At 39.5% G+C, this 20,041-nt stretch overlaps 1 protein-coding gene across 1 annotated transcript in view; it reads right to left on the reverse strand.

Moving 5' to 3' along the window:
• Positions 1–7,592: 7,592 nt before the first annotated feature.
• The window catches only part of cyp7b1.L (cytochrome P450 family 7 subfamily B member 1 L homeolog), a 115,066-nt gene continuing 102,617 nt past the window's right edge, over positions 7,593–20,041 (reverse strand). The window contains exons 5-6 of the mRNA XM_018268045.2: positions 17,126–17,304; positions 7,593–8,372 (exon numbers count right to left, since the gene is read on the reverse strand). Coding sequence (XP_018123534.1) covers positions 8,076–8,372; positions 17,126–17,304 — 476 coding nt within the window. The 3' untranslated portion in view covers positions 7,593–8,075. The remainder of the gene's footprint in view (positions 8,373–17,125; positions 17,305–20,041) is intronic.

Below are 20,041 nucleotides of genomic sequence, written 5' to 3' on the forward strand. Positions count from 1 at the left end.
TTCACGTGACTGTGGGTGTTTGTACTAAAGGTCAGTTAAGTTCTCCCCACTGTTCTCTGCATGGAGCTAAATATATATAGAGCGCTATGTATCCAACCCACTGAATGAATGAACTCAAGTCACACAATTGCCCCGGCGCTTATTTACGTCTAGAGAAACGCCCCAGCGACGTGACCTATTGCTCCACTAACTCCAACTTATTCACTGTCATTGTTAAAACTATTGGCCACTACACGTCAGACTGTTGCTAAGAAATCACGGCGCGAATAGATTGTATTTAACAAGCCGGTAAGAGAGAACACGTCTCGCCCCCACTGCCACAGACCCATTCCCAGCCAGGCTGCACTGACAAGGGTTAATATTCTCCCTGAAATCTTACTTGTCCTTCTCTTCCAATCTCATGCCCGGGACCAGTGCTACATTATTTATTATTATTATACATTAACTGACACATTTATCATCTTCTTTCTTCATCATTTACATTCTTCTGTTGAATTATTTTGCCTGCTGGGAACTAAACTGTTCTGATCCAGTGTAGAGAAGACTAGATCATGGACTTGTCATTTTTATATTATATTTAATATCTATCTATCTATCTATCATCTATCTATCTATTTATCTATCTATCATCTATTTGTTTCTCATCTATCTATCTATCTAACTATCTATCTATCTATCTATCTATCTATCTATCTATCTATCTATCTATCTATCTATCCCTCGCTCCCTCCCTCTCTCTCTCTCTCTCTCCTATATCTATCAACTATCTATCTCTCTTCTATCTATCTATCTATCTATCTATCTATCTATCTATCTATCTATCTATCTATCTGTCTGTCTGTCTGTCTGTCTGTCTGTCTGTCTGTCTGTCTGTCTGTCTGTCTGTCTATCTATCTATCTATCTATCTATCTATCTATCTTCTATCTCTCTCTGTATGTAATGGCAATAGACTATGTGATGGCATATATAATAGTTGCCTGTAGTCTGAATATCCAGGAGTTATTAAAGTGGGCACAGACAAAGCTGGCAGTGGGCAGGGTATATAGGCCCGCTAATTCTGTGTTCTGTTGTATGATTTATTGCAGAAACTGATGCAGTGATTTTGTGCAATAATTTCTCTTTATTATTTTATTATAATCATCCTTATTACTGTAATCATTGTTCATAGATGGTTGTTTACCTGTTGCACATTAGTAGGGCATAGTATTAAGATACAAAATAACAAGATGAGTAGATACATTTCAGCTGATAATATTAGACTGCTAGTGATCTTCACACATGCTGTATGGCAGTCCCCTTCATTCCTAACCAGTAATATTTCCAGAACATCTTGTGGTTTAGTTTTGTGTTTTTTGTTGTTAAGGAATAATTAGAGGAAGTGTAGTTAGTAAGCTGTATTTCTGTAGATATCACACACTGCATGTGATTAATGTGAGATTGGAATAACATTGTTCTCCTAATAATAGCAATACTATAATGTATAATATGTACTGTAAATAACTACATCATTGATGTTGTTGCACATAAACACATCACGTCTGGGTTTCAGCGTTATACACACTATGGGCCCCTGTGGGAATGCTATACTGTATGTTGTGGTGCCTGGCACCTATATATATATATATATATATATATATATATATATATATATATATATATATATAGTGAATAAAGTACCCCTCTTGTAAAATATAAGGATATTATAAGTTACTGAGGCATTTCATGATCATATAAAAACACGAGGCAGAAGGCTGAGTGTTTTATACAGGTCATGGAACTCAGTGAGTCATGTGACAGAAATGAGATCAGAACTCACCGTTTATAACTGATGACATCAGAACTCACCGTTTATAAGGATATAATTTACAAGATATTCATGGCTTTTGTGTAAATATATATATACATATAGGGTATATATAACTACACATATAGAGTTAGATGGAGACAGCTCTGCTTTGTGTCTCTATGCTCCAAATACAAATGTGCTCCAAGCCTGGATGATACAGTCAAATCAGTGTTTCCTTCCATGAGAATATACAACTAATTGTACTTTCTGTTGTATGTGAGGCTTTTGCATACCTTTTCCTTATAGTGTGTATTTTATAAGAATGACTGTCATACAGAGATATCTATGGAACTCTAAAAATCCATTGCTACCCCCAGTTAGACAGCCAAGCTCTTAAGGGGCAAGTATCACTAAAAGTCCCCCTTAAAATTGCATCACTTGAAAAAAGATCTTCAGTTTAAAGCCCTGGTTCTGTACCGTGAGTCACTAGATGTTGCTTGGTTATATGTTGAAGAATGCTGGGAGCTGCAGTCCAGCAGCATCTGTGGACCTGTGTAACAAAATGGGTTTTAAGGGATTCAGTTCGGAGCATAAAGCGCTTGCCTGAATCCTGTAAAAGGTGCTGGGATCCTTCCAAATCCAGAACAGCAATCCTGCCTCCCTTGTTCTTAAGTTAACTTTTAGTATTTTATAGAATGGTTTTTAATTATTTGCCTTTATCTTCTGACTCCTTTCAGCTTTCAAATGGGGGTCGTTGACCCCATCTAAAAAACAAATGCTCTGTAAAGCTACACATGTATTGTTATTGCTACTTTTTATTACTCATCTTTGTATTCAGGCCTCTCCTATTCATATTCCAGTCTCTTATTCAAATCAGTGCATGGTTGCTAGGGTAATTTGAACCCTAGCAATCAGATGGCTGAAACTGCAAATTGTAGAGCTGCTGAATAAAAAGCTGAATAACGCAAAAACCATAAATAATAAAAAAAATGAAAACCAAATCTGAGAATATCACTCTCTACATCATACTAAAAGTTAACTCACAGGTGAACAACCCCTTTAAATAGGCCATGATACAGACTTTATTGACTTCATGACATAAACACATCATTTATAGTAAAAAGATTTTATTAACAAGTATTAATAAAGTGTCAAGTTAATCTACAGTGTTGTACAATAGTAGGAAGCCCCATCATGCTACAGATTACATATAAATACAGAGCCATACAGTTGGGGAAAGGGTCCTACTCATGTTAGCTGTGATCTAGTAGGAGACGGCCATATACATGAAACATCCAGATTATATGCAAATACTGACTGATCAAGGAAGGGAAGAAAGCCCTGCTCACAAAAGTTTACAATCCAATAGAAGAAAGTGGTATTTATAAAGTATAAAGAGCAATATTTACTGATGTGATAAGGTTATTAGGATGTAGATTATCTGTTATCTGATATGTTTTCATTCCCAACGTATAGTTCTCATACACAGCATGGGCAGACACGGGTGATTCACGAGTCTAAATACAATATGGACTGACCAGTTGGATACAGTGCAGTTTGGCTAAACAAGTGGATAATTAAAACACAAATATTAATTATTGGCGAGCATCACTCCACACTCCTCCAGGTATCGCAACTGAGCCTATATAAGTGCAGAGGTGAATGGGGTCAGGGGTCGGCCTAGTTTTCTGCATTACCACAATTAGATTACTGGATTGTTTGCCAGAGTGACTATATCTATCGACTCTGGATGAACAAAAACCATATAACATGAAAGAAAACCTGTGACAGTTGTAGCTTCTGTGTATATATTATGTATATGTTATGATAAGAGTCCTGTAACAACCCCCCCCCCCTCACTCTGACACCTAACACTAAATTATGTCGAGTGCATTTAAATAAAAAATCTCAGCTGCCAATCATATATTGCCTGACCTACCCTTTATGCCTTAGGCCATAGGTGGACCATGTGGGGTCAATATGTACCAATTTTTAATGTGAATATTAATAAATAACATTATTTTTACTACAAATAAGCCTTGGGACATATATCTTTTGATTTATTTTTGCATTAGGCCATAGGAACCCAAAATCCAGGGCCCCTGTTGAGTGGTTAGGGTGATAATGGGGTGAATCGGGGGAGCAGGTCCATCACAACCAGGGCCCACTGGGATTTTTCCTGGCACCCCTCTAGACCAGTCCGCACATGACAGCAAGTATTAATTCAAAGGAAATCTGACAGTTTGAAGAAAGCACTACATACAACATGATTCACATTGATTTACATGGAGAAAGCTTCATGTCAGCTTTGTTCCCCAATGGGATTTATAATCTAACTGCCTTAACACAGCCACTAGGTTTAGCCAGTTACTCTACCCTAAAGGAAATCCCTAAAGGAAATCAAAGCACGTGGAGTATACTTGCAGAAACGGCAGGCAAACATGCAAACTCTCCATATCAGTGCTAATTACAGTGCTGTGTAACTGGGGCTACTAAAGCAAATAAAGTTCTGTCTTGTATAAAAAAGGGCATTAACTCAAGGGATGAAAACATAATTATGCCTCTTTATAGGTCCCTGGTGAGGCCTCATCTGGAGTATGCAGTGCAGTTTTGGACTCCAGTCCTTAAGAGGGATATAAATGAGCTGGAGAGAATGCAGAGACTAAGTGCAACTAAACTGGTTAGAGGGATGGAAGACTTAAATTATGAGGGTAGACTGTCAAGGTTGGGGTTGTTTTCTCTGGAAAAAAGGCGCTTGCGAGGGGACATGATTACACTTTACAAGTACATTAGAGGACATTATAGACAAATAGCAGGGGACCTTTTTACCCATAAAGTGGATCACCGTACCAGAGGCCACCCCTTTAGACTAGAAGAAAAGAACTTTCATTTGAAGCAACGTAGGGGGTTCTTCACAGTCAGGACAGTGAGGTTGTGGAATGCACTGCCGGGTGATGTTGTGATGCTGATTCAGTTAATGCCTTTAAGAATGGTTTGGATGATTTTTTGGACAGACATAATATCAAAGGCTATTGTGATACTAAACTCTATAGTTAGTATAGATATGGGTATATAGAATTTATGTGAGAGTAGGGAGGGGTGTGTGTATGGATGCTGGGTTTTCATTTGGAGGGGTTGAACTTGATGGACTTTGTCTTTTTTCAACCCGATTTAACTATGTAACTATGTAAATGGATATATATAGTGAATAAAGTACCCCCTCTTGTAAATGATAAGGATATTATAAGTCACTGAGGAGTTCCATGACCATATATATACAGGTCATGGAACTCTGAGGTAACTTCTAATATCCTCATATTTTGCAAAAGGGGGTACTTTATTTATTATAATACACAAGTTTCAGTGAGGCATATGATAGAAATGACATCAGAACTCACCATTTATAAGGATATAATTTAGAAGATATTCATGGCTTTTGTGTATTATATATATATATATATATATATATATATATATATATATATATATATATATATATATATATATATATATATATATATATATAAAGCATTTAATGGGTGGTTCACTTTTAGTTTGTCACAGAATAGCCAATTCTAAGCAACTTTTAAAAAGGCCTTCATTATTTATTTTTTTATAGTTTTTTAATTATTTGCCTTCTTCTGACTTTTTCCAGCTTTCAAATGGGGGTCACTGACCCCCATCTAAAAACAAATGCTCTGTAAGGCTACAAATTTATTGCTATTGCTACATTTCGGGGCAGATTTATCAAAGGTCGAGGTGTATTTTCGAATTTCAAGCTATTTTGTGTGTACTTTGACTAGGGAATAGTCAAAATTCGATTCGAATTTGAAAAAAATTTGGAGTCTATTGGTGGACTTTGAAAAATCCAAGTTTTTACTGGGAAAAACTTAGAATCGAATTTGATCGAATACGTTATTCCTTCGATTCGTACGATTCTATTTCGGCCAAATACGGACCTATTTGACCAAAACAAAACTTCAACTTAATTTCGTTTGGTCTTTTTGAATTCGAATTTTGAAGTTTTTTCAATTCAAAATTCGACCCTTGATAAATATGCCCGTTAATTACTCATCTTTCTATTCAGTTCCTTTCCTATTCATATTCCAGTCTTTTATTCACATCAGTGCCTGGCTGCTAGGCTAAGTTGTACTGTAGCAACCAGATTGTTGAAATAGCAAACTAGAGAGCTGTTGAATAAAAAGCCAAATAACTCAAAACCCATGAATAATAAAAAATAAAAACCAATAGCAAATTGTCTCAGAATATAACTGCAATGTATACAGAACATTTCAGGCAGGGTAGAATATTTTAGGCAGGGTGAGCTTAAACATGCTTAATGCTTTTGTGGGCTCAAAAAGACAACATATAAATTGTGCAAAATGTAATTGTGAAGAATCATTCTTTACATGATTTTTTTCCCTTGATGTTTTTTATTACATGGCCCCTGTCAGTTGAATCATGTTTCAGGGTTGAGCCTATTCCTTAAAGTAGTGTTTTGTTTCTTTTTCATTTTAAAGTTTAGGGTCACCTTTGGTGGCCCCCTTTACCCGTGTCACAGATTAACGGAAATGTTTTGGAAAAAGTTATCCTGCAACAGTAAGAGAATGTAGATAAAAATAACAAGCATTCACACAAAGGCAATTGCACAAGGGTGATTTTTGGGTACTATTGCATGTGATGTACATGGGGAAGTCAGTGGGGTTTTTTTATGCTCTCTGGAGATGAAAGCTTGGGCTACTTAAAAATTGTGCCACTCAGTGTCCAAAATCCCATATGCCAGCCACAACCTAACTGAAACAGAAATTCAATTTATATGCTTGAATTTTATTTTACTGGGTTACAGTAAAACCTTGATTTTCCATTTTCCCAGATTTTACTTTTTTCTTTACAGTCCCTATGTTATAATACATGGGTCCCCAATGTTTTTTTTACCCATGAGCCATATTTAGATGTAAAAATAGTTGGGGAGCAATGCAAGCATAACAAATGTTTCTGGGTGACATAAAATATGTACTGTGGCTATTTGTATTTGGACTGGAGGCTACAGGAGACTCTGTTTTGGAATTGAAAAATAATCACCTGCTTTGAGGCCACAGGGAGCAACATCCAAGAGGTTGGAGAGCAACATGTTGCTCATGAGCTACAGGTTGGGGATCAAAACTGCTCTAATGCATTTCAATAGGAGCATTTCCTGGATTTTAAGTTGGTGTCCCGTGCATTTTATGCCATTGTTTGGCTTATTTTCATAAAAACCCCAATTAATGCCCTGTAAATGTTAGTCTTCCAGCATTTTTTGTTTTACAGTTACACCATTATTACAGTAATACCTTGATTTTACATACCCCCATTTTACCAGATTTTGTGGGGTTTTCTTCCTGGTTCCCTGAAAAACATAAAATCAAGGTTTGACTGTTGTTTCAAAATGACTCTTAATCCCTAGTTAGTAATGAGTGATAAAAATCCATGTTCTTTTCTATAACTATATATGTATAAAAATAATCCACAAAATTAGAAAAATATGGTATTTTGTGTACATGTGACTTTTAGGGGCAGATTTATTAAGGTTCGAATGGTAAATATGAATTTTCAATTTTTTTTGTCAAAACTCACAAATTTGAATTTAAAAGCACCAACTCGTATGTAAATTTGAATGTGAGATTTATCACACCTCGACCATGGAAACAGTTCTAATTCGAATATTCAATAACAAAAACCTGCCGAATTCATTTACAAGTCAACGGCCGCGGTCTGTTGACCCATTTGTAGATGTTAATTGCCTTCCTGACATTCGAGTTTTTTTTCGGAGGAAAATTTGACTCTAGTTTTTTCGTATTTGATTCGAATAAGAATCAAAGTTTCGGGTTGTTCCCATTCGATCGTATTTTAGACGTTCAAATTTTTTCATAAATAACCTCCCATTTGAGTTGTGAGTACATTCAAATTTACTAGTGTAAAATAAAATTTACATCAATTCAAAAATTCAACCTTTGATAAATCTTCCCCCTAAATGCCTTGTAGGATGTACGTTGTGATTCCTGAATTCTAATTCATGTTACTATTTTTATTACTCAAAATGCCTACTGAAATCAAACTGTTTTAGTCATAAATCAGACAACGCAAGGCAAAGGTGACAATAATGCTTAATGCTCCCTTACACCCAATACATCTATGTATAGTAAAGTTTTCTTTGACTTGACTGTTGTGATTTTTCAACCATTCCTCATCTTTTAGGCGCCTAGATAATAACAAAACCACGTGAATCCATCATACAACTGGTTAATAATATTACAGCTCCAACGCTCTAAGTCTAAATCGAAACATGATATCAGAATTGGGCAACAGTATACCAAGTCCTGACCGGCTGTTATCATGACCAATCGCCTTGCGTTCGACAAACTCCATGTCCACGTATATCAGTAACACAGCCAAAAACTGTTTGATCTCATTCATTGCAAAGAATCGGCCGGGACACTTGCTGACCCCAGAGCCAAATGGCATTAGATATTCTTTCAGCTTTTTGCCATTTTTGTAGAAAGAAGTCTTCTCTTTTCCATTTTCTACAAAGCGATCATATTTGTACCTCTGAAAAAGAAAACAGAAAAGTCACATTTTCCAAAGCTTTGCTTTTTTGAGAATGAGAAACAACATAGTGCTTTGTATTTTGCACCAGGTTAGTAAATGAGCTCTTGTGTTTGAGATACTTCCTTAGGGTTGCCACCGGTCCGGTTTTGACCCGGACAGCCCGGTAATTTGAAAGGCTGCCTGGGTCAAAACTTCCTCCCGGTAATTCAAATTAGGAAAACTGGGGAGGATTCCCCAAGATTGACACAGCGATCGGGCAATTGCCGTGTCATAGCCATGCCCCACCATCACAGCCCGCCCACAGCTGCGTCACAGCCCCGCCCCTCTGCATCACGGCCCACCCCTTGCCCGGTCTCCACCAGCTGAAAAGCTGGCAACCCTATGCTTCCTATACCCCAGCTTTAAAGTGGACCTGTCACACGGACTTTAAATCATTAAAACATCCATACGTGTTATAAATGCATTTAAACATTTCAGCTGTAGGTCATATATTGCCTGCCCCTCCTCTATAACTTTGGCATAGAGGCGGGGCAGGCAATTACTTTCACTTTTCAATTTGTATTTCCCACATGTCACTGCCCTGCTCACATTCCCCCTCCCTGCTTACAGTCTATAATTGTGTCGCTAGTAGGCATGGGCATCAAGTCTCTCATTCTGGCACATCAACAAGATTCTAATGGTGTTACAAAGCTTATCTTAATAACAGTGTCCACAAAATGGCTGCTGCCTGCTTGCTGTGGTTGTGAATTCCAAGGCAGACGGTAACAAAGATTTTAATACTTTACATAATGTAAGAAAAGTTTATTTTGCTTAACAAACACAATAGATAAGAATTTGGAATTATATATTAGGCTGAAAGGTCCCCTTTAATAAAATCAGAATAATGACCTGGAAATGCCAGTCACTTTAGTTATATAGCAAGGTATACAGCCAAAAAACTCACCAGCTTTCTATTCATTCCAATGGGATTTTTAGAAGTGCATTTATCAATGGGTGAAATTTGGACTTCACCATTTGATAAATAGATTTTCCCAAAATCCCAAGTATACTGGATCACAGAGTCTATACTTTTTCCATTTACTTTTGGGCCAAAAATAGCTGTGGGGTCTGCTATCTCTATTTATATACTCCTGTACAGTAGGTATACTAGACTGATTTATTTCATCACACAGAAATATGAAGTGTGGGCATGCAGCAGCGAGTATTGCGCTTGCACTCATCGCATTCCCACCTGAATGTATAACTGTGACTCAGGCAGTATTTACATAAATAAAAGCCACTAATGCACTACTGGCAAATCCACAGCAATTCTAACGCAGAGGAAAGGATTTAACACATGAGACTGTATCGTTGCTGTGGCCTTGGCAGGATACAACAAGAGGCTGTTGTTATGATTTTTATTGGCCAAATATCTGTCGGTTCTATACACAGTAGGTGGTACAGGGAAGGAGAAGTGTGTCCTATTCATGCTACTAGCTCCTATAAAAAGCTTCAGCTGTGGCAGAATCTCTTACAAGGCACAGATGTCCATCATCGTACTATTTTTTTTTATTTTTCAGAGATACCTTAACAGAACATTACACATTCATTTATCACTTTCCCTGTGCATTAATTAAGAATATAAGGTATATTTATTTACTTTTGCATTATTTTCCCACAGTTCCATGTAGGCACTACAGGCTCAGCTTGCAGTTTCGGCCTTGCCTAAGCAGCCATTTTTTTCACTGGCGGGCTTACTATAAATGCCTTTTCACTTCCCACTAGGGTCCTATTGTGATTAGAATCCCCATAAGTAGGGTTGGATTGGGCCAGCGGGATAGTTGGAAAAAACTTGGTTGGCCCCTGCCGACCCAGACCTGCTCAGCACTGGAAACCTTGGGCACTGCATGCAGGCTACACCATGTTAAAAATAAAGTGCAGGAGGGTGGCAGCTTCAGCAGGCGGCCCAGGAGTGGAGGGGGTTGCAGATTCCGTGCGGGGGGGGGCTCCTGAGATGGCATCGCAGGTTGGCCTCGTACCAATCTTGCCTGTAAATCACTTTGAAGTTGCATGACCAGAACGCAGAACTCCTTGTTAACTACTAATAGTTATTATATATTTTATATATATAATATCACTGTACTAATAATAATAATAATAATTCAGGGTTCATTACTTGGACTTTAAGGTAATACTAAGCAAATTTAAGAACTATTTCTATTTTAGTGATCAATATCTACAGCTCATGAGTTACACAAATAAGGGATTACACACACACAACTCTGCACTAAAGCAGGTCACTGGGAAATGTGTTACAGCCTGACAGTATCTCTGTGACACTTTTGAGACATATACCAATCCCCTTGCTTCCCTTACAAAACTGACTGTCCCTAAACCCTAAACCCTACTCAGCCATTTTTTTTTTACCAGGCTATGTGTGTGTGTGTGTGTAGGGAGGTGGGTGTAAGCAGGACTTAGTAGGGCTCCTTTATGGGCAGTTTTGCACAGTTGCAATAACCCATATCATCTAATCTCTCACCACAAATGATCTTCTGTTGGATCCCCCGGCCACTGCCCCCCCCCCCAGGGAGGCCAGCCTACCAGTTGGGAGTTGATGCACTTATACAACATTCTTTATACCATGTTCTGTCAGTAGTCTGGAGCTATCTCTGATGTTAGTCCAACATTTAAGCGTCATATAAAACACGTGAGTATACATTTCGGAGCTTAAATCCGCCATGTGGTTCCAGGGGCAAGCAAGGATGAAGGCTGATGCCAGCGTAGCAGATGATTTTTGGCTTGTTTTTTTTTCCACAGGCTGAGAATAAGCCCAGTCTTCCCTTTTTTACTGGCCCAACTAGAAAAAATCATAATGCTTGGTGCCAATGTTATGAATAAGGGAGAAAGTTATAAGTAACTGTAAGGCCAGTATTTTTATTTGTAAAAAAAAAAAAAAAGGACATCACCATAGAAGGGTTAATCTATAATATTGAGGAAATGGACAAGAAGATTGCCTTCCTATGAAAACACTTTCAGACAGCGAGGTACTATACTATAAAACAGGACCAAAGGATTTTGTGTTTTAGCTGCATCACATTATCGTTATATGTTAATCTTTCCCATCATATCACAGCCCTTCATATACTGTCGAGTCCTACTATTATCTGTCTGCTCTGATCTATATGATGACCTGGATACGGAGAAGCGCCACTGCTTTGTATGTATGAACATGGTTATTGTGACAGATTGGTTGCAATCATGCAACATTAAAACATTGTTAAGGCAGCTTTGCGTGTGTCTACCTGGTCTAGAGCTGGCAAACAGACAAATGCAGTTCTCTTTCAACATATAAAATAAATTAAGGGTCATAGAATTTCTAACTGTATAGAATGATTTTTGCATTCCTTGAGAATCCCCTCGCTCCCTCTCCCTACAATTAGAAAACGCTCTACAATATAGAAAACGACAAATTATCACACCAATTGCTAATTACTGTTAATATATGGTAGATTTTAGCCTGAAAGTTATATGTTAACACATAAATGAAAATTATTTTGTTATTCTAGTGATTAGAACAACATTCCTAATCAATTTTGACTTAATCACATTAACAACCAGTTATTTGCTAAAGATTAATTACAAAAAATGATTGGGAAGTCAAAATGTTTGTAAAAATATGATAGTATATATCCTGGATTAATGTTATCCATTTGCCTCTCGCCAGTCATATAAATTCTATGAATCATGAAGCATTTTGATTGCCGTGATGTCCTCAGAGAAAACCGCCAGGGTCAAAATGCTCTTCCCCATATGGGATATATTTCGCCTACGAGGGATTCTGGAGCCTCTTGAGGATGCGGAAACAAGTAGACCCTACCTGCCATCTCCAGCATCTGCCATAGGGGTCTTTTTTCTATACAGAAACTACAAAACATCCACATTATTGGTCTTCAGCCCATATACCTTCTAATGAACCATTTATGGGCAAGAACAACCAATATTAGTGCTGTCCCGTGGTCCCTATTTAAACCAGCGGTAGGCAACAATTGAGGTGTGGGATGATTCCCCTTGAGCTCAAAATACGGTGTCAGAAAAGCCATCAGGTATAATATAAGAATTGTTGTGGTTTGCTTTGTTATCTGAGAAGATGCATAATTGGCCTTTATCTAAGATTTAATTTCCTAGGAAAGTGTAAGTAGTGCTGTATTAGTGGTCCCATTGTGTTACAACTAGTCATGCAAACAGGTCTCTTTTCATATTTTAAAAAAATGTACCGTATATACTCGTGTATAAGCCGACCCGTGTATAAGCCGAGGTACCTAATTTTACCTACAAAAACTGGGAAAATTTTTTGACTCGCGTATAAGCCTAGACACAACTAAGACCCTTTATGCTACAATCACTACAGCGCAAACTAAATCACTGAAAATTTGGTCCCCCCCAGTGGATTTATATTACAGATATTTTTCAGCTGAGACAAAATATACTTTCCACTAGCAATTATACACACATAGACACACATATACTTTACACACACACTCTTCCCACAAAATAATCACACACACATACTATACACACAAACTCCCCACACATATACTATATACACACACAAACTCTCTACCCACACCATCATACACTATATACACACACTCCCCACACAATAAGTGAATGGGTGGTACGAGTGAATGGGTGGTACGAGTGAATGGGTGGCACGAGTGAATAGGTATGTGGGTGGGTGGGTGGCACGAGTGAATGGGTGGGTAGAATGAGTGAATGAATGTTTAGTATGAGAGAATGGGTGGGTGGCATGAGTGAATGGGTGGGTGGGTGGCATGAGTGGGTGGGTAGCATGAGAGAATGGGTGGGTAGCATGAGTGGATGGGTGGGTAACATGAGTGGATGGGTGGGTAGCCAGGCACAATGCATCCTTGCACCACAGCAGACAGTCTAACAGTTTAGCCATTAGTCCAAGCTGCAGCACTGCAGCAGTACATTGATATCCCTCCGCAGCACAGCCCCTTACCAGGCGTATGAAGCCGAAGCCCCGGTCCCGGTTGATAAACACCTCACTGGGTTCCCCGAATTTCTCAAAGAGCTTTTTGAATTCCCCCTCGGTGATGTCGGTGGGCAGGTTCCCCAGGTTCCGGCAGCGCTGCGTGTAGCTCTTCTCGCTGGGCTTCAGAAAGCTCCCCCCCTCCTCTTTCCTCCTCAACATCCTCCATCTTGGGAGGCATCAGAGACGGGTCCCCCTCGGACACCTCAAAAGTGCGCTTGTTGCCTTTGCCGGGCGGAAACATCTGCTGCTGAGGCGGCGACACCATTTGGCCTCCGCCATTGTTCTTTTCGATGTGAACTTGCTTCAGGTTACGGTTAGCCATTCGTGTCTCTCTGTTTTTCAGCTGTCTTCTGCCTTCTACCGTATTTCATCTAAAAGAGGTTTTTCTATCATTGTACCATACTTACCCGCGTATAAGCCGAGGTCAATTTTTTCAGCACATTTTGGGTGCTGAAAAACTCGGCTTATACACGAGTATATACGGTACTCTCCCATTTGATGTTTTGTGGGGGATTTCACCATTCAAACCCTTCCAGGCCCCTTCTCCATTCTCTTATGTATCATATTATGCTGATTACTATTTTTCATGTGTTCCCCGATTTAAATATAGATATGTTGTAATTTCTGAGGTGTTCTGAACATTAATCCACCAAGGCCTCACCTGCTTATTATAGACAGCACCTGGGCCTCACATTCTAGCATATTGCTGTCCAACTTCTGTGGTACCCTACGTGGTGGAGGGCCGATAATGGAAGCCAGTCATGACCACTCCCTGTTTTTAAACCACACCCACTTAAAAAATGTAATAATAAAAAAATTCATATTAAAACATACCCTTAAATGTATATGCCTCCTCCTCCCCAGTGGATAACACCCCCCATTGACCTTAGGGTCAACAATAATTTTCAAATGCTAACAACCCTCCAGAACAAACCCTACCAGGCTTAAGGCACACATAGGCAGAGTATGGCACACACAGGGACCATAGGGCAGGCAGAGTATGGCACACACAGGCAGCATAGGGCAGGCAGAGTATGGGGCACACAGAGAGCATAGGGCAGGCAGAGTATGGCACACACAGGGAGCATGGGGCAGACAGAGTATGACATACACAGAGAGCATAGGGCAGGCAGAGTATGACACACACAGGCAGCATAGGGCAGGCAGAGTATGACACACACAGGCAGCATAGGGCAGGCAGAGTATGGCACATACAGGCAGCATATGGCAGGCAGAGTAAGGAACACACAGGAAGCCCAGGGTAGGCAGAGTATGGCACGCACAGGGAGCATGGGGCAGAGTATGGCACACACAGGGAGCATAGGGCAGGCAGAGTATGGCACACACAGGCAGCATATGGCAGGCAGAGTAAGGAACACACAGGGAGCATAGGGCAGCCAGAGTATGGCACACACAGGGAGCATATAGCAGGCAGAGTATGGCGCACACAGGGAACATAGGGCAGGCAGCGTATGGCACACACAGGGAGCATAGGGCAGGCAGAATCTGGGACACGCAGGGAGCATAGGGCAGGCAGAATAGAGCAGGAAACAGGGAAACCTATTAGGACCACTCTAAAATGTACAGTTCATACTGTGCTACATACAGTGACACAATGCTGGTGTGCCTCCAGTAGTTTGTTGAGGTGTGGACAAATGAACAATGTGGGCATTTTTAGTCTGAGTCTGAGGTGTGAAGAGTACAGGGCTTTAGGGGTGTGAACAGTAGAGGTGTTCAAGTCTGAACAATGCAAGGGGGATTACAGGTGTGAACAATTCAGGTATTTTACAGTCTGAATTTGAGGTGTAAACAATGCAGGGGCCAGTTAATCTCAGTATTGATACCTTTTACACAAAGGAAGCAGTCACAGTAGACAGACTTTCATGTGGGGGGGCACACAAGGGGGTCACCAGTTGGACAGCACTGTTTTAGAAGGCAGGATGCCTGCAAACATAACTGTTAAACAAATCTTTACACTGTCTCCAGAGAAAAAAGTTGTAAGTTTAATTCTACTAAAAAATATTAGGTCTGAACCTAAATTAGTGCAGCAGAAGAGGAGGCAGGCACTTTATATGTTTCTCAGGAAGAAGTAGAAAGGCAAGGAGTTCATTCAGGCTTTAAGAAATGAGTGACGTTGGCACTGTACAGTCCCCTCTAATGGCTCTGATAAGGCCAATTGTTTTGCTGCACCTTCTGGAATCCAACATCTATAATATTATAGCCCAATACCAGTGTCCAGTTTTAGAGATCAACTGTATGACTGGATGGTTTGTGCAGACATTTAGATGCTTATATTTTACTCTTCACACTGGCGCAATGTTACATATTGGGTAGTAAGAGTCAAACTGGCAACACATGAAATGAAAACATACAGAATCAGCTGGAGTCTGGAGTGGAGTAACAGCTTGACGGTTATGAGTGATCAGTATCTGATCTTATGATATAATCAATCAGGGCAAAAATACAAATGAAAGGTCAAGAAGAAAGTGGTAGACCTGGCACTTCTCCCAGACTTTCTGTTTGTGCCAATCATTCACCCTGAGAGCCCAAAGATCCAATCAGATTCCCTAGAGGTGGGTCTCCTGGGTTTCCTCAAGTAACTTTGATTAATAGCAATATACAATTAACATAATTACAGGCACTTGGATGTCAAAAATTATCCTTCATTAAAGATGGCATCATAAAACCCCTTTAAATTTTATAAGTAGGGGCAGCACAAAAAAACTCAAGATAGGCTCGACAAGAGGTGGGGTTGAAATGCATGTAGGGGACCCATTATCCAGAAACCCGTTATTACAGAATGCCTGCCTCCCATAGACCCCACTTTATTCAAATAATACATATTTTTAAAAATGATTTCTTTTTTTCTCTGTAATATTAAAACTGTAGCCAGTACTTGATCAAAACTAAGATATAATTACTCATTACTGGAAGCAAAACCAGCCTTTGGCTTCTTTAATGTTTATATGTTTTTCTAGTAGACATAAGATATGAAGATCCAAGTTATGGAAATATCTGTTATCTGTAAAACCCCAGGTCCTGAGCATTTTGGATAATGGATGCTATACCTGGATTTATTAGCAAATAAATATTAACAACAAATAAATGTAACTTGAATTAAATGTAATAGGTAAATATGGTGAAAGATAAGTAAGAAGCAGGTCTGGACTGGGAGTCAAAATATGCCCTGGCATTCCAAGTATAAAGATGCAAAAACAGCCCCAACCAGCCCAATATATAGTGACTGTCTATGGCACCTGCCAGCAGCCCCTCTGGCATTTGGCAGAACCCACAGAATGCCAGTCCGGGCCTGGTAAGCAGTTAAGTTATAAGTTTAAAAAAATATATATTAAAGGGTCTGAGATGCTTTTAGGGCATTACAATAAATGCTGCCCATTATTAGCAACTCAAACCAACTTCTTTTATTTGTATAGCTGTGTTATGATCCAGTGATAAGACAGTGCACATTTAGCCTGAAGTATTCAGGCGGCATTCAGTGTGCAATTGTCAATCTTTTTGAAAGGACCAGCATTCAGAGTCCTCACCATTTTCCATCTTGAAGCTATAGGCCTTTCACCTGCAGGGTCCTGAAAACTCCAAGAGAATCTAGGCAGATTATTTCCAGAAGAAGGAGCACGAGTGAGGAACATTACATGCACTAGCATGGATATGTCTGCTGTAGTATGCCTAGAGTGCACAGTTACATTTGGATGCTTACCTCAGGATCTTCATAGATCTCGGGGTCCATGTGTAGCGCTGGTGGGTATAAGGCTATCAAATCGTCTTTTCTCAGTCTGATTGTCTGGTTGCCCTCAAGCTCCAGAACAAAATCCTCCTGGACCAAACGGATATTCATAGATGCAGCACACAATCGGAAAGATTCCTTTATGGCACTACCTATTATTGAGGGAAAGAGAATAGAGGGAGAGTAAGACATTGAGATGCTGCTCTTTAATTGTTATATTGCTATTGATAAGCTGGCTTCTTGAGTTGTACTGATCTTGCGCCTCAATCACATTGCAAAATAGATTAACCAAAATTATATTTTTTGTTACTGCCCTACAGGTTTTTATACTGGCAAACAAGCAAAAAGACCAAAGTGTGAGAATGATGCAGCAGGGGTAATCCTTATAAATCTATCTTGCAGATGCCTATTAGTCACAACATGGATTTATTAAAGTCAGTATTGACATTTCTTTCATTTATCTCACACGGGGTATAAATGAACATTGTAGCGAGTGAAAGATACCAGCTGTGAGTAATCATTGTTGGTACAAAACGATCTGATCAATATTTTTTATTTACACACATTTAAACGGCCTGTTTCAGGAAAGCTGCGGAAAGCAAACGTCCTTGCCTTCCCAATGGCCTTCACCTTTTGCTCCTAGCACGACAGATTTTATGGCTAATTTCCGGCAATTTATCCTGGCAGTTTGAAGAAGAATTCCGGTGGGAATTGTATGAATAATTTGCATAAATCATTCTGATCGCATGCATATCAGCATGTAGCTCTTGTCTAAATCTGCATCTCTCCTTTTGTAATCAAAACTGACTATTCCACCAGCAGCTTTTCTAAGGGCTGTAATGGAGCCTGCTTCCCTCTAACAGGCTTCAAATGAGATAAAGCAAATAAAATAATTTTCCGAGAGAACAGCCAGCAAGCAAACAACCATTTAAGACAATAAACAACAGCCACACGTCCGCTGAGCATTCAGCAACTCCTGCACCGAAAGGTTAGTGATCAGACACGGCCCTTCGACAGCACACGAGATGCATATGAAAAACAGAATAACAAACGCTCTTTCAGTAGAAATTAAATCTGTTTGCAGCATGCATAGCAAATAAAGTGGCTTTTGGATGCTTTCTCGCAGGAGGTTTTTCCTTAAGCATGCATTTGTCTAAAGAAATGAGGTTGCGGTCAGCTTTGTGTGGCCAGCGCTATGATTCAATGTGACGTACAGTGAGTCTGTGCATATTCTTTTGGACTGCCTTCGTTACTATAATCAGGCAGAGTCAAATCGGCTTGTTGGTGACGAAGCCAGAAAAGAACTCTGGTTCCAGAATATGGCCTCTACTGCGGATAGCCACAAGGCACCCGACACAATAAATTTTAACTGGCAACAAAAACTTTATATGGTACACAACAGTGGTCCAGCCTCTGCTCTCCTTTCATCTGCAGTCCTAAAAATATGTAGATGTTAACAGAATGTGAGTGTATGTTTATAGATGGTAGCTAGCATATGCAGTCATGCCATTAACCCAAATAATCAAGAGAAAGAGCACAAGAAAAACTAATATAAAGTGGATACGGTTGAAAATCGAGCAGGTTTCCATTTTATATCCTGGGTAACATGGTCACATCATCGTGGCTGACAGTTTGTTCCAGGAAGCATGGCAGTCGGTGCCCAGCGCTGCCTCACGAATGACAAGTGAGTAAGCCTATCTTATGCAGAACTTAATCACAATAATAGAGCACAAAGTGTGGCTTAGCAGTCAGATCGTAAATGACAAATCTGTTTTACCTTCCAGTACCAGTTATGAGCAGAAGACGAGCTTGGCTTGTAGCTCAGAGCGATCATGCCGATAATTATTCGATGACAAAAGTAATGAGTCACATTATGATCAACAAAGGGCAGTGGGACTTATATAGATCTGTCAATGAACGTTAACATGAAGAAAAAAAAAAAAAAAGAGGTTCGGATTTCGACAGGCACTGCAAGAATGCGAGGCGATCTATGTGGAAAAGCCTGACGAGCTGCAGTCTTCCATTGCTGTTGTCATAGTTCAGCAGACACCAGCGAGTGCTACTAATAGACCAGCTGGGTAGCTTGGGATGCCTTCCATTCTGCACCATGAGGTATAGTAAATTATCTAGCACAGCAGAGCAACATCTGTTTCTGTGCTAGTGCCGAACAAACAAGGCAATTTAGGCAATACCTAGGGATCGCTGTGAAGCACATGAACATGACCCCCATTTTTTTCCCCTCCACGCGCATTTGATGCTTAAACCTTCTCCAGCAAAGCAAGGTTTGGGTGTGTTGAATTTAAGCCTTAGAATTTAAGCCTTTTTCGTTCAAGAAGGTCAATTATCACCACTCCCATTTACTGGCCTCTCTATTATTATTTTAAGCTCCTTCATCCAATGCATTGTGTTTTATTTGAAAGAAAATGTTTCAATGTTCATATAAATAGGCAGCTTTAAAATGCTATTTGCTAAACTTAGCTTGCATGCCTCCAAGCATTTGTCTTCCAATTTCCACTGAATAAATGCGTACTAATGAGAAACAGAGCAAGCTGCCGAGGCAAAGCTGGGTGACTTGAGTCTGGCCTGCCACCAGCTCGTGATAGGCAGGCAAATTGAGTTAAAATGAAAAGTCTTGTCAGCTGAAATACAACACAGTAGCCAAACACCAAACTGTCAATCACCCAATCAAAACACGGCACTGCAGGTAATCAAAGGTCATTCCAATCATTACCACATTTGGCTTGTAGCCATACGTTCATTTTAATTAAACATGAATTGAAATATAAACATCCCCAACATATATTTTTGTTGAACTAAATAATTCTTTTTTGGTACAGCAGAGGCTAGAATTTTTTTAAAAAAAGACAGAAATTATCTCTATTTTGGAGA

The sequence above is a fragment of the Xenopus laevis genome, chromosome 6L (assembly GCF_017654675.1).
Source record: "Xenopus laevis strain J_2021 chromosome 6L, Xenopus_laevis_v10.1, whole genome shotgun sequence".
Classification (NCBI taxonomy): Eukaryota; Metazoa; Chordata; class Amphibia; order Anura; family Pipidae; genus Xenopus; species Xenopus laevis.